Genomic DNA, 21157 nt, shown 5'->3' with positions numbered 1-21157 from the left:
GGGCCCTTTCTGCCGTCTAGCAGCCAGTGCGGCTTCCTGGGCCTCATCCTCGCCGCTGGCAGCGCTGCTCCGCGCCGCCTGGGCTTAGCATCGTGGGAATCCAGCAGCCAAGCCCCATGTTCATAGCCGCCTCTGGGCCGCGCCTGCTTCCCTTTCCCGCTCCGAGCCTCTTTGTACTTCCCATCCCAGGGCCTCTGCCTTCCTCCCCCCAACACCTTGTCTTTTGATGCTTCCTCCCTCATTCCTCTTCTCTGGGCTGCTGTCTCCTTTTTCTCCCTCTCTCTGGCCCTACGTCGTCTTTAGGTCTCTGTCTTTCTCCTGTATCCCAGCAATCCCCTTACCCTTGGATCTGGCTCTCTGCTACTCCCCTTCTGAGCCACCCACACTTTGGGTCACTTTTGCAGCCTTCCCTGGTACACCACAAATTCCTTTTGGGTCTCTGATGCTGCCTCCTTTTCATCTTTCTGTCCTTATTCCTCCTTTTCCTATTCTTTGGGTCTGACTTCTCCCTTTCCTCAAAACTCTCTCTTGTGGGTTTCCCTTTATATCCTATCCTTGTCTCCTGCATTTACCTGCTCTGGGCCTCTGTCCCTTCTCAACCTTGTCTTCATTGGGCCTTTGTGGCATCCTTATCTGTTCAGCTGTATCATTTCTAGGCCTTTGCCCCCTTTTTTGGCCTCTACTGTCTCAATCTTGTCTGCCTCTTTGTATCTGTGCTCTATGCATGGTTCCTAGTTTCTTCTGTGCGCCTCTGCCTCTGAGGGCTGCCATACTGCTTCTTAATAGCATGTTTCTCTCTTCTTCATTCCTATTTTCTTGTGCCTTCACTTTCTTTCCTCCCATCCTCTTTTTGGGCCATTAGCCCACAACTCCACCATCTTTTTGTTTCCCTCTGGGTCCCTGTATATGGAGTGGCTGTGTCTGTGCTAGGATATGGTGTTTTTTTGTTCAAGAGTTAAGGGGCTTTTTTCCTTTTTTTCTGGATTGAGAGGATAAATAACAAATGAGTCATTAAAGGGTGATGGAGACAGGGAATATCCACTGCAGCTTAATGAAATGCATGTGCCAGGGGGAAGGGTGGTGGAAGCATTAGAACTTTCAGTTAGTAGTTGTGTTTTTCCCCAAACAGAATCTTATTTTACAAGATGTTAAGATATTGTGACCTTCTCTGTTATAATAGTACTTATTGCCTGACAGATTAAAAGTGTTTTATAATTACTAATCCTCACAGCCCCCTTGTGTGATACTATTTTTGTGATACTATTATTATGAAAATGCGCATGCACTGGGCTGGGCTTACATAACTGTCTTACACCTGTCCAATGATCGGTCCGCTATGTGTTGCCTTATTACTGTACATTCCTTCAAATAGCTGAAAAACCTATAAAATGTGCTTCACTGAACTACATGTTATAAATTTTGGTCTGTTCTTCAGTAACAGTAGTTCCCTTGTGCCAGTTTAAAAGAATACAAGTATCTGTATTTGCAGTAGCCTTAGCCTACTAAAAAGAAAAATGTTTTTAAAATTTTATTTTACTTATTTTGTTTAGTACTCTTCTCTCATCTTGAACAGTAGACAAGTGAAAACAAAACCAATTTACTTTGCAGATAGTGTTGTATCATTTAGATTTCAAATACTGCAGAAGAATGGTTTTGATTTAAAAATAACCATGCATTTTTCACTAGACCTTAGATAGGGAAACATATCTGTTTATATCGGATTTTGTGTAAATATGTTTTTAAAATATTTTAAGTTTTGGGTGTAGCTTAAGTTGATCCTTTAAGTGGATAAAATCAGCAAATATAAACCAGCATGGATAGAAAATTAAAGGATTTTAATTTTGCTAATTTCCCAATTAATATTTCTCCTCTTATTTTCTACCTTTTAATATACAGAGACCTAAAGGACAGGGAAATAAAGGTAAGATGTTTTCTTTATTATTTATGTCTGAGGCCTGGTCCTGTAATATATGAAAAAGATGACATCAACCAATTATATAAAGTGAATGAAAATATTCAGAAAAAAACATTTTTTTCAGGGTTGGCAATGGCTTTGGAAAAATTAATTCAGGACAGGATGTTGGTCAGTACTAGTTTAACCCTGGTTTCTTGGTCTAAACTGGGAAAACCAATTACTTCAGTGTCCAGCAAGTTCAGCAAACACAGAATCAATCTTTTTAAACTTTTACATTCATTCAAAGGTGAAGAATGGGTTCGGTCTGTCCCGTGCATCAGTGTTGATTCTCTGCTAAAGAATGCTGCATGGTCAATAGATCTGGAATGCTAGTCTGAAATGCTGCATACTTATGATTACTTAATGATTCACTCAACATTGTTGTTGTTTTCATATAATCAAATGTTTTGGAGTATTGTTTATGTAATATTGAAAAGGGAAACGTGAGTCATGATTTACCACTTGCTTGAGAAAATACCAAACCAAAAAGTATACAGATATTCCAGTGGTCAGTATTATATATTGCCATATATTAGTATTATGCTCACTGCAGTTTTACTTATTTGTACAATTCTGATTTCCAACCTTACTGCTTATGTAATCACAGTTTAAATATGTAAATCAGGCTAAGTGTATTGTGGTGTATGTTAAAGAAGCAGTTTTAAAATAGATACTGGGACTAACTAGTTTTTCCTGGGGCAGTAAAAACCATAATTGTACCTGGTAAAAGCTACCTCTGTTAAATACTACGCCACCTTGATTTTATCATAGCAACATGATTAGAAGTGGTGAACTAAGAGTAGGATTGTGAAAAGTTAACTGGTAAGCATCACCCTAAAGGAATAATGCTTGTTAGTTTGGTAACTGGTAGGAGCTGGAGCAGCTACACAGCTGCCCTGGGCAGAGAGCTTCTCCAGTCCCACAGGGGGCATGCCTCAGACAGGGGCTGCTCTCATTTGGAGTACCCTCTGTCTGTGGGTGGCCCAGGTACCCTGCTAGTGGCTGCACTGGAATGGGCTGGGAGCTGGCAGTGGCCCAAGTGCATGGCTGTGAGGGGGAGCTCTGCTGTCTGGAGGCAGCTCCACTAGGGCTGGGGTAGTTCCTAGCTCAGATCTCACTTAGTCAGTTAACTGGTTAAATGTTGGGTTGACCTAATGTTTAACCGGAATTTTATATCCCTAAATATATTTTTTTCCAGTATTTTAAACATGGTATGTTGTAAAAATTCTTTAATCTGCTGAGCGAAGTAATTGTCATGAATAATCAAGAGAGAGCTGTTACCATTTAGCTATCTTTCAGTGAATATGTTGTCATGATATCTTTGGGCATTTACATCAGCTCTATTCATATTTACTTATTAATGTCTAATGAGGGTCTTTTGATCTAAAGAATGATGATTGTGTGTTAATTTAGTTTCTTACTCATATACATGAACAGAACTCATCACCACTCATATTCTGGGAAATCTTCAAAATTGGAGTCTTGTTCATTTGAGAATCCAGAACAGAGTATTCCTCTGAGCAGTTATCTAGATTTCTCTGTCTTCATTTCTTCCCCTTACTGTTAGCACCTTACTTTAAATTCCATACTTTTCTAGCTTATCCTCTCCCGCAAACTCAACTCAGGTTTTTTTTTAATATTCCCCTCTCCTTCCCTGCAAAAATATGAAAACAAAGAGCATTTATATTGAATGTCTTACTCACTTAGTTTAGTTTACTACTTGATAAAATAAATGATCACTGTTTTTAAGATTTGTTTTCAGTCTCCTGATACATAGTGGTTCTTTTGCTGGGTGGTATTGTCCTTATCCACAGTTTGATCAGCACAGTTCCATGCAGGGGTCTCCCAAATCTACCTTCTCAACTTTGACCTCTCAGGAAATGTTTCTTCTTAATCTGTGTCTGTGGTGAAACACTGAGTAAACTTTACTTCCTAAATCCTCTCTCCTTGGCTGTCAAAACCCTGCACAGCTCCATTCCTTCCTCCATTTTTCTTCTATCATATTCTCTTGGCACTCATTACACTGTCTTCAAGCCTGGCTTTTACCTAATTGCTTTGCATTCCTTTTCTGCTCTTTTCTTCTTTGCTACCCTGTGAATGGAATTACCTTTTATTTCTTTATGCCAAGAGGTCTCTACCTTCAGTTTTCTCCTTAAACTACAGTATTTCTAAGCTATTGAAAGATCTGTGTCAGTTTGTTTCATCCAGTGTTTTGTTTGATCTTTATTGCCCGTATTTAAATTAGAATTTAAACAATTTGATGAATGGATTGCCTACAATTATTTAATAAAAATAATGTGAATTTTATATTGATTGATGTACTTTAGCATAATTTTGTGATCTATTATTAATACTGCATATAAAACTTAAGTAAAACCTTTTTCCAAAATTTAAATGTTGGGCTTAAATTACTGGTTATAGGCTATTTTAGATTGCATCCTGTTAAATTATATTAACTGTTTATAACTAGTTGGTAGTGAAAAGGATTTGAGATCTCTGGGAGTAACTAATGCAATCAGATACAGCACTATGCAGACATATAGTAAAAGACAGTTCCTGCTCATAATAGCTCTGGCAAGATATGACAGATGATTAAGGGAGGGGGAAAGAGAATGAAGATCATGATGGTAGGAGTGCTTACTTATATAGAACAGTTTCTATGCACAATTAGATGGTTTTGAGTCATTCAGAGACTTTATGTATTTCATGGGTATTAATAAAGTAGAGATTGGTGGTCACTACTTGGCTATCTCTTGGAAGGATCATGATAGGGTTCTGCTTGAAGTAATCTTTAAAGCAAGTTAAAGTAGTGAGATGGCAAATTAGTTTGCGGAGTGTGTATATTTCTATACATAGCAGAAAATGGAAAAGAAGGTAGTTGTGGGGGGCATCTCTGGCAGATGGGAAAAGGAAGGAAGTAGTACAGTAAGGCATGAGACTAAGTAGCAAATGTATAGCATGAGTGCAGTTTACATTGCAAATGTAAAACTCCTTTTAACAATATTGTGAAAGTAGCTATATTATGTAGTCTTGTGAGATTTCTCTCTTCTGACATTTTGTTGAGGGAAAACACTACTCTTGGCAGCCAGAAATAGATATATAGGAAGAGTTATGTGTACCAGAGTAGTAATATATAACTGTTGCTGCAAGAACTAAATGAGTAAAATATCTTTTTCTGAAAGTGGTGTTCATTACATTTGTCAACTCTTGGACAGAGTGCTTGGTTGGAATGAGCATCAGCCCATAAAAGATGACTTTTCTTATGAAAATATTTGATTATTGCTCTTTTCAAAAAACTTTTTTCTCAGTTTGTATGTTCTGATGCAGTGGTGTCCACATGTGACTATTTAGCCCAGTTGAGTGTAGCTAGTTTGCTATAGCTGTTGCCACTTCTTCAGAACTGGCTGGACATCACAGTTGTAATATGTATTAGAACTACAACTATGTGGCCCCATCATGGGTTAGAGTATAGGTGCAAACAGTAAGAAGGCAAGCACGTTTAAAAATAAATCTGAACTACAAATTGATGGACCAAATAAATCTGTTGTATGTGGTTTGATTTATCCTTAAAATACCTCTGAAACCACCAAATGCTCCTCTTAGATCTAGATGTTATGCAAATTACTTGATATAAATGAATTGCTCTTAACAGGAGGATTCCATCCTGGACATATTACATATCTTATTCCTCCAACTATTTGTGAACAGTTTTTTGAGGAATTTGTGTGTATCCATATGTTTTTCTTTAGAAAGTTGTACCTGAGAATTGTCTTCCAAACCATTTAGCTAGGATCTGGCAATGAACCCTTCCTTTTAGGTGACATTGATAGTGTAGACTTGTGGATTACTGTCTTATGTAACTGAGCTTAAACATGAGAAGCAATGTACTCTATAGGTTATCAAACTTTTCTTGTTATATACAGACTAGATTTAATCAGGAATAGGGATGTAAAATCCTTTGTAATATGTTTAACTACAAGTGTAATTGGCTAACTGCCCAGTGCCTCATGGGTGGGGGATTGCCAGTAAGATAGTGCTTACCTGTTAACAGTTAAATTTTTACATCCCTAATCAGGAGTGTATCTGTTTTAGAGTTTTTTATTAACCTGTGGTTCACGCCATCCATTTTGGGGAAAATTTTGGTAAATATTTGTTTTTGCTTAAGTTTAAAAATGAAACTTAAATGTTTCTATATCAGAACATCTGTCTCACTTATCGCCTCGCCTCCCTTTAGTATTGATCATAAATATTTGACTGTTGTATCATACTGTCAGTCTATATAAGCTACTGTAGTGTTAAGTGTTAGACTCCCTTGATGAAGAAATACAAGAGAAACTTAGTTGTCACTTTCACTTGTGACTAATAAAGATGTGGTCAGTATTATTGCTGCAGTTCTATTGGAGGATATGAATTGTCAGCTCCTTTTGGAACTGTTGTAGTTTTACTATTTTTCAGAACTTCAGCTATTGTTTATTAACCTTAGTCACATTAGTCCAGCTAATAGTATACTTATTTGTTCCCAAGACACATCTCTTAGCTCAAGGCTTTACATATGACAAAATATATGAAAAATTTGCAAAATTTCACTAAACATTAGCTGTAAATTCTTGGCTTTCTTAGTTTCCTGGCTATATATATGCTATTCAGAGGCTCTTGCCAAAAGAGGTAAATAAGCTCTCCTTTCTGGCTTCAGCTTGACAAAAATTCCATTCTTTATGCTTGGAACTTCTTCTTTCATAGTGCACCAAATGACCACCTTAAAACCTGTTTCTTTTGCTTCCTCTGTCCATGGTAAATCATAAAAATGCTTGTTTTTAGGAAAGCACCCATACAGCTTTGAGGGTGGACGGTTACCTATTGTACTAAGCTTGGTCCATATTTTGTTTGCATGGTACTCAGCCAAGGCTGCGTAAAACAGTTTGCTTGGAAAGGAGTATTGGTATCATGAGAAGGGATACTTGTCCCAGTTACTGTCCACTGGAGGGTGACTTTTAGATAGCTGTAGCTACCTGTCTGGGAAATGGGACATAACTCTGGCCTTGGGTATAACTTTGGAGAAGCGTTGTGAAGTATTGTGAGCTAGTGTTGTGAAGCTGTTGGGTGCCGTGAAAGGTCTGCCCACCCTTCTCATGGAAGTCCCAAGTGATTGTCTGATGAAGAAAAAGCAAGGAAAGCATTAGGCTCTGGAGTGTTGGAAATGTCATAACATTTTATTTTGTTTAGTAATAACAAAAAAATGAAATTGAGGAAATAATTGAGGATTTATGAGGGAGAGGTTGGGTAATAAGAAGGTGTTGTTTCCACCTTATCCTAGAGGGGGAGGAGGGGGATCTCTCAATGGGTTGAAGAAGCATATTATAACATCAATTCAGGGACTCAGCTCCTGCTTCTTTCTCCTCTTTAACCATTACAAGTGTTACCTTAAGATGGCTGCAGATAGAAACGTAGGAGCCAAAATGGGTGGGTAAGAAGTTCACTTGCATAAACTTTCCACCCACTTGTTGAACCATTCATTTTGCGCTAGTTTCAAGCTGTTGATGGCTGAAAAGAACTGGGAAATGTATTTATTCCTCAGCAGCAGTCGTGTGTTTCCCAGAATATTTTGCCCTCAGGTTGCAAACTTTCTGAGGTCATGGAACTTGACTACCTATGTTTTTGTATAACGTATAGCAGGGGTTCCCAAACTTTTTGACACCGGGGACCAGTAAATCCATTCACGAGGTTTTGGAGGACCAGTAACATTTATTTGCATATTCATTAAGCAAATTATGAATATGCAAATAAATTTCTTTGGTCCTCCCCAAGCCCCCAGTGCCAACTTTAGCCCACAGAAAAGTCAGTCGTGGCCACACAAACACAACCCCTCCAAACCACTCAAACTTCACTAATGTGGCCCCAACGGTGCTTGTGAGTGCTGGGACAGAGTTCTGGGGAAGGGTGCCAGTGAGTGCTGGGGCAGGGGACAGGGTGCTTGTGGAGGTCTGGGGGGAGGGGAAGGGGACAGGGACTGCTACCTGGGGATCCTGTAGCTGCGAAGGCCTAGGAAGCTCACAGGCTATTCACCCGTCCCCCAAACAGCAGCGTGGTACCTGACATGCTGGTCTGTTGCACTCCTAATGCCTTCCTGCGCGGGGGCAGGGGGAGTCCTGGACCACGCCAGCCTCAACCGCTCAGGCAGCGCGCATCTTGCTCCTCCGCTCACTACGGCAGCATGCGCCGCCCGAGCAGCCGGAGCTGGCACAGTCCTGGATCCCCACCCACTCCCCCGCATGCAGGAAGGCAGCTAGGGGACAAAGTCCCTAGCGTGCGATGGACTGGTATTTTAGGAACCGCACCTGCTGTTGGGGTAAGGGGGAGAGCGGCCTGCGCACTTCCAGGACCTGGTGTGCAGGTGCAGAACTGCCCCCCAAACCCCGCAGGAAGCCCGTGCTACCTCCATGGTTCCAGGAGGGAGGTAACATCGGCACAGCTTGGATCTTGGGGGTTGAGGGTAGCAAGGCGGGCTCTCTTGCAAATATTTTTCTGAGGCCCAGTATTTTTTTTCCATGGACTGGTACTGGGCCACGGACCACAGTTTGGGAAATGCTGACGTATAGCATAATGCAAGTATTCAGTAAACACAGTTTATAACACAGTTTATAACCTTGCATTCAAAATAAAGCAGCTATATTAATAAATTCAGATTCCACCTTCACCCCCAAAAAGTAAAAATAGCGCCTTGACGAAAGTAGTATGAATGTGAAGCTCTGAGAAACGGAGCACTTAAACTCTTAAGCAGTTGAGTAGGGTTATAGGCTGCACTGTGACGTGACAGTTTGGTGTGTTCTTCATTGTATAGGCTTTCTGCAGATATAATGCTGACTTCATTTGTTTGGATTTTTCCCTTATGACTGCAGGAAAAATGGTTTGCTGTGACACACTCCTGCATTATGAAATTGCCAGCTGAGTGTGTCTGCAGGTGCTTTGTTCTCACAGAAAAAAGTGAGAATTGGAAACCATCAGACCTCTGTCGTTTATGAAACAATTTTTTTTCTTTTTTAAACAAGTATTTTAAAGCTTGAGCTGAGCTATAAGATGGTGTTGTTTCTTCATTGGATTACTTTCTAGTGACAACTGTCATCTAAGTATTCATTAAAACTGATACACCAGTGTACTGTAGGATTAAACAAAAGGTAGAGAACCTGTCTGATCACTTGTAATGATATTTTATAACCTATATAGTTCTTTAAGAACAAGAAAGGATTATCTTGAAATGAAATCTTTCAAGAGAAACTTGCAGTACTTTTGTTAATACTGGATGTATATATCTGTCATCAAGATGCTATCTCATTTGATTCAATGGCATAGGCTTTATGGTGTCCTCTCACAAAGAGGAGTATCATGTACTGGTTTTTAAACACTCTGGAGAGCTAAAATGTAACAAAGTCCCGGTAATTGAATCAATACAAGATATCCTATTTTTCCGAAAATGGGAGAACAGGCATTTTATTATACAGGTGACAATTTAATAGAAACAAAGACTAAACTACTTTTTTGTTTTGAATTAAAATGACAACACACCAGTTTTTAAAAGTGTGCCTAATACAAGCTTGCTTTTCAGTTTCAGTACAAAACGGTTCGATTCATCAAAAGGATGCAGTAAATGATGATGACTTTGAGCCATATCTAAGTAGCCAGACAAATCAGGTAAGTGAGTATTCATTGCTGTTTTGACACTTATTTGGATTTTAATTGTTTAGCTAAGCTTTCTTCTCTTACACTGAACCCAGAAAGTGTATTGTACGTCTGCTTGCATGTTTGAAATGTAACTTGATCCTTTGTATATAATAGCTCTAAAACATGTAATCTCTTTCATAGTAACATTCTTGTGAAACTTTAGGATGGAATTAATCAGTTCTGAGTGTCTAACATAGGTATGCATTCTAGAACCAGAAGTATATTTTACCTTTAAAGGGCTTTTAAGTGAGTTCAGTATACTCCTGCTATGTCACTGAAACAGTTGTTCCTTGGCCCTTAGATGATAGTAAAAGAATGCACATGATTTCCACTGAAGTCAGCAGGAATTGTTATATATGATAGATAGCATAATTGGAGGCCTCTGAAAGCTTATATTGCCTGTTTAAGTTTTTGGCCAGTAAATGGATGACTTCACTTTCTGAAGCTGTAGAGCCTCCATCTTTTGTAATACTAAATTCAGAGGGATTTTTCAAATTCTTAATTAAATAATTAAGATAAACTGGAAAGTTCTAGGATTCTGTTTTTTGGAGGGAGGATACAGGCAGTCCCCGAGTTACGCGGATCCGACTTATGTCGGATCCGCAGTTACAAACGGGGATTTTCTCGCCCTGGAGGACTGGAGCGGTGGGACACCTGGTCCCGCCGTCCGCCTCCTCCGAGGCGAGAAAAGCTGCTCCCCGTCTCCCTGGTCTGCGGGGGGAGCTAGCAGACCAGGGAGACGCTGAGCAAAGCGGCGGAGGACCCAGGCCGGACCCGCAGCGCTTCCAGATCAGCTGGAAGCGCTGCGGGTCCGGCCCGGGTCCTCTGTGGCTTTGCTCGGCGTCTCCCTGGTCTGCAGTCCAGGGAGACACTGAGCAAAGCCGCGGAGGACCCGGGCCGGACCGCGGCGCTGATCTGGAAGCCCAGGGCCTGTGGTAGAGCAGGTGGGGCGCTGACGGTTGGTCCCGCAGCACCGCTCCTTGGCACTACTGAACCAACCCGGCAGCACCCCAGCTGCTCTGCCCCAGGAGTCCTGATTCAGCTGCTGGTGATCAGTTTCAGCAGCGGCTGAATCTGGACGTCTGGGGCAGAGCAGCTGGGGTGCTGCTGGGTTGGTCCAGTAGTGCCGAGGAGCGGCCGCGCTACTGGACCAACCCAGCAGCACCCGAGCTGCTCTGCCCCAGGCGTCCCCAAGTCAGCCGCTGCTGAAACTGACCAGCGGCTGACTACAGGAAGCCTGAGGTAGAGTTACTCTGCCCCAGGCTTCCTGGGAACAGCTGCTGATCAGTTTCAGCAGCAGCTGACTTGGGGACGCCTGGGGTTCTTAAGTTGAATCTGTATGTAAGTCGGAACTGGCGTCCAGATTCAGCCGCTGTTGAAACTGATCAGTTTCAGCAGCGGCTGAATCTGGGTGCCAGTTCCGACTTACATACAGATTCAACTTAAGAACAAACCTACAGTCCCTATCTTGTACATAACCCGGGGACTGCCTGTACTTTGGGGATTTTCCTTGTCTGCACATCTTCTTCTTTTGATGTCACAAAACTGGGTTGTCTTGTGCTAGAGAAAGATGGAGGGAGGTTGCATCTTTGCAAACTAATGAATGCCGCTTGAGATCTCTGGGGAGGGTCTTTAAAGAGACATAAGCTTTACCTTTCAAAAGGCTGAATGCTTTGTTTCCTTAGCACCTATATTCCATGAGCCCTAGAATTTCAACATGCAAATTATTTCTCTAGATCCATTGAATTGAATCATATGTTTGATGCTATCATTTTTAAATATTGTGGGACTATATTTATTAAATGCTTTATATAATACCATATCCAGAACAAAATAAACATTCATATCCTTCCATGAAGAAATTAAAATTATTATTACTACCTTAGCAAAAACATTTATTGAGCTACTTTTTTAGTTTCTTTGCTGTGGACTTGTAATAGTGAATTTGATTTGGTAGTATACTTTGTATGACTAGATTTGAACTTTTTAATTTAAACATCTACATTATACATACCATTTATTAATATCCTTATGTTTATCTCCTTTGTTATAGCTAGCATGGTTTTAATGCTAAGGATTAGGTAGCTACAGATTGGATTTAATGCTAAGGATGGTTATGTTTCAAACACCTTGTTTATGGCTCTTGAAACATATTTTCTAAAACAAACTAGAAAAGCTCAGTTATTTTAAATGCAGTAACATGTGACTAGGCCTTGGAATGTCCAATTTGTGGGTTTTCATATTGGAATTCATACCTTGTCATAGTTAATTGTCTGCTTTTAAATGTTACTTAAAGTGTAAGTTGGTAAAACACTGAATGTTCTGAGATCTTTTTTGCTGCCAGTTGGATTTTCAGAAAAAGGTTAAATGGTTTCACTTGTATCCAAATAATATAAAATACTAGATGATGTACCTGGCATTCCTTGGGTCCTTAACTCAAATTTTATTTTTCTTTATTTAAATCATTGGTCTGGAGTGGGGCTAGAGATGAGTGGATCAGTATGCAGTTTGCCCTAGGGACAGAGGACTACCATAAGCCTCTCCCACTGCAGAAACTTGGGTTGGGAGAAGCAACTGTCCATAGGTGCTTGCAGCTGCAGTGGACACATGCATGCATACTCTGTGTCTCTCTCTAATATATAGTAAATGGCTGTCCCTTTCTCCACCTCTGCCCTCTATTGCTCTAATGGTATTAGCTGTCCCACTCCCCATCTCTGGTTACTTGCTGTCCTTCCCACCTTCCCTCCTCTCATGGTCATTATACAGTATAACTGACCCTGCTTTCCATCCCATATCCCCATCTTCCCCATATGGTCATTATATAGCATAGCTCTCTTTTTCTGTTTGAGAAACAATCGCATGCCAGGCACATCCCATTGTCCTGGTACAACCAAACCCTTATCTTGCTTTAAATTATGATAAGAGGAGGCTATATACTGAATTTGGTCATCCTAGCTCTTGTAGTTTAGGAGGAGTTCTTGAAAAAACAAACTCTTAAACTCTTTCAAATATATAATAGATTGTAAGATCTATTGACATTGGGTTTATATATGTAGAAAGAACTCCCTTTAACAAATAGAACTAGTGTAACAAGTTGTGAGTTTTTGGCAAATTGTATCTACCTATGTTATAATAGTCCCTCAGCATTTGCGTGAAGCATTTTCTTCTTTTGAATACAGGCAGTCCCCGACTTATGCGGATCCGACTTATGTCGGATCCGCACTTACGAACGGGGCTTTTCTCGTCCCAGAGCTCACGGGCGGCGGGTCGCCACCCGTGTCCTTCGGGGCGAGAAAAGCTTCTCCCGGTCTCCCTGGTCTGCTGGGGGGGTCCAGCAAAGCCGCTGGACCTCCTCCCCTCCCACAGCAGACCAGGGACACCCGAGCAAAGCTGCCGCCTGGGCGGCTTTGCTCCCGGGCAAACGAGCAAAGCCGCCCAGGCGGCGGCTTTGCTCGGGTGTCCCTGGTCTGCTGTGGGGGGGGGGGGGGGGGTCCAGCAGCTTTGCTGGACCCCCCCCCCCCCAGCAGACCAGGGGGACAGAAGCAAAGCCGCGGAGCACACCCGCAGCGGGACAGCCCGGGCGCGCTTGGGCTGTCCCGCTGCGGGCGTGCTCCGAGGCTTTGCTCCTGTCCCCCTGGTCTGCTGGGGGGGGGGGGTGCAGCTAGTGCCCCCCCTCCCCAGCAGACCAGGCTTTTCTTGCCTACCCCTGGGGTAGAGCAGCTGGGGGCTGCCGGGTTGGTCCCGCAGCGCCGCTCCGGACCAACCTGGCAGCACCCCAGCTGCTCTGCCCCAGGCGTCCTGATTCAGCCGCTGCTGGTCAGTTTCAGCAGCGGCTGAATCAGGACGCCTGGGGCAGAGCAGCTGGGGTGCTGCTGGGTTGGTCCAGTAGCGCCGAGGAGCCGCGCTACTGGAGCAACCCAGCAGCACCCCAGCTGCTCCTGAAACTGACCAGCAGCTGTCTACAGGAAGCCCGAGGCAGAGTTGCTCTGCCCCAGGCTTCCTGGAATCAGCCGCTGATCAGTTTCAGCAGCGGCTGACTTGGGGACGCCTGGGTTTCTTAAGTTGAATCTGTATGTAAGTCAGAACTGGCATCCAGATTCAGCCGCTGTTGAAACTGGTCAGTTTCAGCAGCGGCTGAATCTGGATGCCAGTTCCGACTTAGGGACTGTAGGTTTGTTCTTAAGTTGAATCTGTATGTAAGTCGGAACTGGCATCCAGATTCAGCCGCTGCTGAAACTGACCAGTTTCAACAGCGGCTGAATCTGGATGCCAGTTCCGACTTACATACAGATTCAACTTAAGAACAAACCTACAGTCCCTATCTTGTACGCAACCCGGGGACTACCTGTATCTACTTTAAGCTAGCTGAATTGATTCTTCTTCACACACTTGGGTATCTTTAGTTTTGCTTAATATATTAAGCACTGCTTTATTTGTCCATAACTAGGTGTGGCAGCATTCAGTTGTGTTTTTTTAAAAAGAATTTTAAATTTTGGCAGATATCAGTATTTTTAAGAACTTTATTTACATATGGGATATTAAGTGTCATGCTGGTAGGGTTAGGCTATTAAATGACATTAGATGTTGAGATTGAAAGAGTTAAAGCTGTAAAACCTTTAAAACACACTGTTAACATCATTTGTCAGAATATTATATATATATCCTTAACGCAAACTCTGAAGTTCTCAAGCAGCTTTTTTCTTTCTTTGCCTATTTGTAAATATCTGTTATCAAAAGGAATATTTTTTGTTAGCTTGTGTATACTTGATGAAATCAGTGCTTATTGACATTTACCAACTTTAAAAAAAACCCTCACCCCTCCATACTTATCTATAATCAAAGGTTAACCCTGAAGTTAGTATTTAGGAAGACAGTTAATACTCTGGTTGATATTACATACAGTTGAACCTCAGTTACAATCACCAGAGTAATAAACTGACTGCTCAACCTTAAACCTCATTTGGAAATTGAAGTATGCAATCAAGTAGCAGAAGAGACTCACAAAAAAGCAAATACTGTCCATTACTCTAAAATGTAAAGCAATAAAAAAAATTGGACAAGGTAAGGAAACTGCTTTTTTCATTTAAATTAAAATGATTAAAAGCAACGTTTTTCTTTTGCATGTTAAAGCTGCAAAGCTATAATGTTCAGTTGTAAGCATTTGTAAGAATGATCATGTTTTCAGAGAGAGACACTTGAGAATTATGAATAATCTCCATTTCCAAAGTGTTCATAACTTCGGATCTATTTTATTAGGTTTATTGGAGAAATGGATGGATTTACACTAAAGTCAACTGTGAGAAAACAAATTTAATGAGGCGTATGACGCTCGAAGGCTCATATTCTCAATTAAAATCGGTTTGAGATTTCTGTAGCCTTAAAAGAAAAAAGACACTGTAAACAACATCAGCATTATTTGTTGTTCGATGCCTGCCATTATCCCTTGAATTATGTTGATAATGGAAAATTGCTGATTTTACTTTATTTTCTTGCAGAGTAACAGCTATCCACCAATGTCAGACCCGTACATGCCTAGTTATTATGCTCCATCCATTGGATTTCCATACTCTCTGAGTGAAGCAGCATGGTCCACTGCTGGTGACCCACCAATGCCATACTTGACAACCTATGGACAGATGAGCAATGGTGAACATCATTATATACCTGATGGTGTGTTTAGTCAACCTGGGGCTTTAGGAAATACCCCTCCATTCCTTGGTCAACATGGATTTAATTTTTTTCCTGGGAATGCAGATTTCTCTACATGGGGGACAAGTGGATCTCAGGGACAATCAACACAAAGCTCTGCTTATAGCAGCAGCTATGGCTATCCACCTAGCTCTCTTGGTAGAGCCATAGCAGATGGACAGGCTGGCTTTGGCAATGATACTTTGAGCAAGGTGCCTGGGATTAATAGCATTGAGCAAGGCATGACTGGACTGAAAATTGGTGGGGATATGACCGCTGCAGTGACAAAAACTGTAGGGTCAGCTCTCAGCAGTACAGGTATGACAAGCATTGCAGCAAATAGCGTGCCCCCAGTTAGCAGTTCAGCACCTAAACCAACCTCATGGGCTGCCATTGCTAGGAAGCCTGCTAAACCTCAGCCGAAACTCAAGCCTAAGGGTAATGTGGGTATTGGGGGCCCTGCTATACCACCACCTCCTATAAAACACAACATGAACATTGGAACTTGGGATGACAAAGGGTCAGTGGTAAAAGCACCCCCTTCCCAGCCAATACTGCCTCCTCAGACTATAATACAGCAGCCTCAGCCATTAATTCAACCACCACCATTGGTGCAAAGCCAACTGCCTCAACAGCAGCCTCAACCACCACAACAGCAACAAGGACCTCAGCAGCAGGCTCAGAACCACCAGTTGCAGCAGCAACAGCAGCTGCAAAACCGCTGGGTAGCTCCTCGTAATAGGGGCGTAGGCTTCAGCCAGAACAACGGAGGATCTGGCAGTGAAAACTTTGGCTTAGGTGTTGTACCTGTCAGCTCTTCACCCTCTGGTGTAGAGGTTCACCCAGTACTGGAGAAACTAAAGGCCATAAACAACTATAATCCCAAAGACTTTGATTGGAACCTGAAGAACGGACGTGTGTTTATAATCAAAAGCTATTCGGAGGACGATATACACCGCTCCATTAAATACTCTATCTGGTGTAGTACTGAACATGGTAATAAACGCTTGGATGCTGCTTACCGTTCCCTGAATGGAAAAGGTCCACTCTATTTACTCTTCAGTGTGAATGGCAGTGGACATTTTTGTGGAGTGGCTGAGATGAAGTCTGTTGTGGACTACAATGCATATGCCGGAGTCTGGTCTCAGGATAAGTGGAAGGGGAAGTTTGATGTTAAGTGGATCTTTGTCAAAGACGTTCCCAATAACCAGCTGCGGCACATTCGTTTGGAAAACAACGATAACAAACCTGTTACCAATTCGAGGGACACTCAAGAGGTACCCCTAGAAAAAGCCAAGCAAGTGCTTAAAATAATTGCTACTTTCAAGCATACCACCTCAATCTTTGATGACTTTGCACACTATGAAAAGCGTCAAGAGGAGGAGGAAGCCATGCGTAGGGTAAGAATCCAATTTCATTATAGTCCTCTTTCTGTAGTGTCTTTTTGATAGCCAAGTTATTTCTTACAATTCAATTTTCAATATACATCGAAGCAAAAAGTAATGTTGCTTTGTCCCAGACTAGTTATAGTGCTTTAATAGTTGCTGTAACAAGCTCTTATAAGATTGTTTTAATTCTTGTGGTTAAACCTAAATTATTTGTAGGTTAACGTGAACAGAACAATTCTAATATAAGCTTATGTATAAGAAGTCTTAAAATATTTTATTTATTGTTACAAAGGTGGATGTCACTGTCAGTGGAATATAACAGGCCTATGGGATCTCATTTTTTAGTGTAATGTTAACATTTCTGAGAGAACTTTCAGTGCCTTATTGAAATTTTGTGTGGCATAATTGTTTACACCCAAGAATAGAAGCTGTTTTTTTTATGAAAGATTGTAACTTCTGCAGCAATTAATGGTTTAGGTCCCATCGCTTGTTAGGACAAACAAGAATTTGACCCTCACTGCACTTTGCATTGCTTCTTCTGTAAGACTATCTGCTGTAGGGATGGGCAAATTCAAGGTGATACGTGCTGCAAAAACCCATTAATACCCTTTGATGAGTATACATTTTTGGAGGTTAGGTATTGCATAACTCAGAAATGTTTCCTAAAATCATGTTAACACACTGTTAATCATGTAGTAATCTAAAACCATAGTATTCTTAAATAAAAATACCTGTATTGCACAAACTTTAAATACGTGCTCATCCGAAAAAACTTCTACAGACAGTTTAAACAAAAATATTTAACCTTTTTAGTGTGCTGAAGAGCATGGGATTGATAAATTAAAATAAAACAAAAATGAAAACAAACATAAATCTCAATGTTTTATATTTGCTGCTTCCAGTTTGTCTGGAATCCTGTGTCAAGAGGTGGGTAATTGGCTAATCATGTAGTCAATAAGTTTATCAAGTACACTTTGTTCTGGCTCGCACTGGTTCCAGGAGCTAACCCCGCTGTGCCCCTGCAGTTTATATGTACAGTAAAACTCCAATAGTCCGACATCCAATTGTACAGCACTCCCGATAGTCCAGCTTCAGAATAGCAAGAGCCTAGTGAGTGAGCTTCGACAAAAAACGAATCACAAGGCAGCAGCTGAACTGAACAAAACTGGACGGGACTGAGTCAGTCTGCCACTGGCACTGAGTGATGGTGGACAGTGCTTGTGCTACAATAAAAAGGGTTAAAAACACTATATACTGTGTGTGTGTGTGTGTGTGTGTGTGTGTGTGTGTCTCTCTCTCTCTCTCTCTCTCTCTCTCTCTTTATCTTTCTATCTTACACCATCTATAGTACCTCCTAATAGTCTGGCATATCCGATAATCCAACACCACCTAAATCCCAAAGGTTCCGGATTATCAGAAGTCTACTGTAGTAGGAGCCAGGCTGCCTGGCTCTTAGTACATTTAAACTGTAGGGGCACAGCTGGCAGGAGCAGCCCCTGTTCATGGCTAGTCATTGGGGCTACAAAACTGATGGTGGGTGACACTGGCAGGGGTGAAGCCTGTGATGCAGAAACAGATCTGAGCAGAGAGGCTTGGGTCTGTACTTTATGTAGCATTTTTTACTAAAGAGTGTGCCCCTCAGCAGCCTATCTTAACCTTGTCTGAACTTTAAATACTACAGCAGAACAGATGATGCAATCCAGCTGAACTGCTGTACCATTTCACAGTAGTCACTATGCTGTTTAGAACCTCTCATGGGCAGGGCTCGCCAAGCGGCGGCGAGCCCCACTCGCCAGCTCCGCAGTTCTTCGTTCTGCACATGCGCAGATCGCTGTGCGCCGGCTATTCCGGGTTGTAACCTACTTGCCACGGGCGAGTAGATTACATTATTTGTCGAGCTCTGCTCATGGGCATAGGTAATCCACCTTTTTGAGATGTGGTAACAGGGTTGATGGAAGAATTCTTCTATTGGCTTGTCACTGTCTGCTGGGAGTAAGGTCAGTTTAACTACATTGGCCCAGAGGTGTGCATATTTTTCACATCCACTGAACAGCACAGATGGATCAACCAAACTTTTTAGTGTAGACCTGGCTTGTTTAAAAAAAACAACAATAAAAAATGTTTGGAGGCTGCAACGCTGCCTATAGGCATTCCAAATAGAATGGTCTGGTGAGCTGAATGCATCACTTGAGGTTCCAGTTTCAGTAGGCCAGAGAAGAGTATTTTTGATTGACATTAGTAGACAGGTACTATTGTAGGCCTCTACAGTTGGCTGCCATGAGAAAGTGGTTTAAAGATTTGATAGAGAAAGTGAGACCAAGTCTCTCAGCAAGTCTGATACCCTTTAAATGACTAATTATTTAGGGTATAATATATTTAAAGGCGAGAAAATGAGCAATTTACAAATTGTGACGTTTACCTAAAGATTAATATATAACTGACAGGATTTTCATTGTATCTCTAGACTGTACCATATCTTTAGTGTATTCTTTTATGGTTTCTGAAAGATGTATGTTCTGTTTGAGAGAGGGATATTACATTTACTGTTTTTTTTTCTTTTGCTTCCCTAAAGCAAATTTAAAGTTTTTGCTTAAACTGATACTTTGAAAGTTACTATTTTGTGGGAGAATTGATCAAAGGAGCTAGTAATTCAAACACCAATACTTTAAGAACTGAGGTTATGTCTACACTAGAAAGTTTTTAGCAATAAGACTGTGAACACAGCCCTGTCGCTAAAAGTCAGTGCTTGTGAACATATTTGTTGTCACTTATTGACAATATACTTCTACCCTCCACAAGCTGCTTTTGCTTTGTCCACAGGCCAGTGTTCCTGCTGAGAAAGCAGCATTTGTGCATGCTGTGGCAAAACTTCTGTTCAGATTTTTTTTTTTAAAGCAAAAGTTTTGTTGATCAATTTCAAGTGTAGACATAGCCTGAGGAAATGAAAAAAAGTGAAGACAACCAAAAGTTACTTTAGGGATTTTGTGATTTGTGGATCTTGTCCACATATTCAAGGTCTAACTGATTGCCATATTTGGGGTTGGGAAAGAATTTTCCCCCATGTCGGATTGGCAGATACCTGCAGGGGAGGGAAGGGAGTTATTGTCCTCTGCATTATGTGGCACAAGTTACTTGCAGGTTTAAACTAAGGATGTTAAATTGTGGTTACCAAGCTAATTGTATAGTTGATACAATTTGTATCAAGTATATGATTAGTTGCTAGGACTGCTCTGCAGAGCCGCAGTGGGGGTAGCTCTGGGATCCACCCGTGCTGCAGCTCTGCATTTTAAATGCAGTAAGAGCTGCCAGGGGATGTTCCCCTGCCAAGGAGAACACTTTCTCCCTCCTCCTTGTTAACCCCCTTTTAGATGCTTGAAAACTATCGTGTCCCCTCTCATTCTTCTCTTTTCTAAACTAAACAAGCCCAATCCTTTCAGTCTTCCCTAATAGGTCATGTTTTCTAGACCTTTAATCATTTTTGTTGCTCTTCTCTGGACCATCTCCAATTTCTCCATCTTTCTTGAAATGTGGTGCCCAGAACTGGACACAATACTCCAGCAGAAGTCTATATCAGGGCAGAGTAGAACAGAAGAATGACTTGTGTCTTGTTCACAGCACTCCTATCAATGCATCCCAGACTCACTGTTTGCATTTTTTTTGCAAGTGTGTCACACTGTTGGCTTATATTTAGCTTGTGCTCCACTGTCACCCCTAGATCTTTCTGCAGTACTCTTTTTTTAGACAGTTGCTTTGCAGTCCGTATGTGTGAAAGTGATTGTTCCTTCCTAAGTGGAGCACTTTGCATTTGTTCTAATTAAACTTCATCCTATTTACCTCAGGATATTTACCCCAGTTTGTCCAGATGATTTTGAATTATGACTCTATCCTCCAAATCAGTTGCAACTTCTCTGCTAACTTAATTTATAGTTATGAGTGTGCATATATTTGTATTAAAAAAAGACAACCCCACTTCACAATTTGTGGGCTTTATTTGCCGTCAGGAAATGTACAGTATCTGTATGGTTCAAATACTGGCATTTGTAAATCTAGTGTGGTAAATAATGTAGAGCTTTTTCAGTGGCATTTCTCTGGCTGGCTGAGGAAAAAACTCAGAGCTAAATATTTGTCATGTGTTTTTTTAATATTCTGCATTAATTTTTACAGCCCTCTACAAAGAGTTTGAGAGAGCTGACAATTTAACAAGATTAGAGCTGCATAACTATTCTTCTAATTTTTTCTTGTCCATACATTTGAAGTATGGCTGTAATTGATTTAATATACAGGATGAACTCTCTAATCTGGCACTCTCTGGCCCTGCAACATCCATGATCCAGCATGATTTTAGTTAGTCAGATGTCCATTTATCATGGAGGTGGCCAAGTTTCCTGTGATCTTATAAAGTTTGTGTACA

The 21157-nt window shown here is 41.4% G+C and overlaps 1 protein-coding gene across 2 annotated transcripts in view; it reads left to right on the top strand.

Annotated features, from left to right (window-relative positions):
• YTHDF3 (YTH N6-methyladenosine RNA binding protein F3) overlaps positions 1-21157 on the top strand; it is a 53302-nt gene that overhangs the window by 368 nt on the left and 31777 nt on the right. Inside the window, exons 2-4 of one of the 2 annotated variants that reach the window (XM_006113645.3) lie at positions 1897-1921; positions 9555-9640; positions 15166-16758. In XM_006113645.3, the coding sequence (XP_006113707.2) occupies positions 1897-1921; positions 9555-9640; positions 15166-16758 (1704 nt within the window). The remainder of the gene's footprint in view (positions 1-1896; positions 1922-9554; positions 9641-15165; positions 16759-21157) is intronic. The other variant, XM_075920620.1, reaches the window with a different exon arrangement.

Source organism: Pelodiscus sinensis, chromosome 2, assembly GCF_049634645.1.
Source record: "Pelodiscus sinensis isolate JC-2024 chromosome 2, ASM4963464v1, whole genome shotgun sequence".
NCBI lineage: Eukaryota > Metazoa > Chordata > Testudines > Trionychidae > Pelodiscus > Pelodiscus sinensis.
The sequence above is the reverse complement of the archived record's forward strand: the minus strand, read 5'-3'. Positions and strand labels throughout refer to the sequence as shown.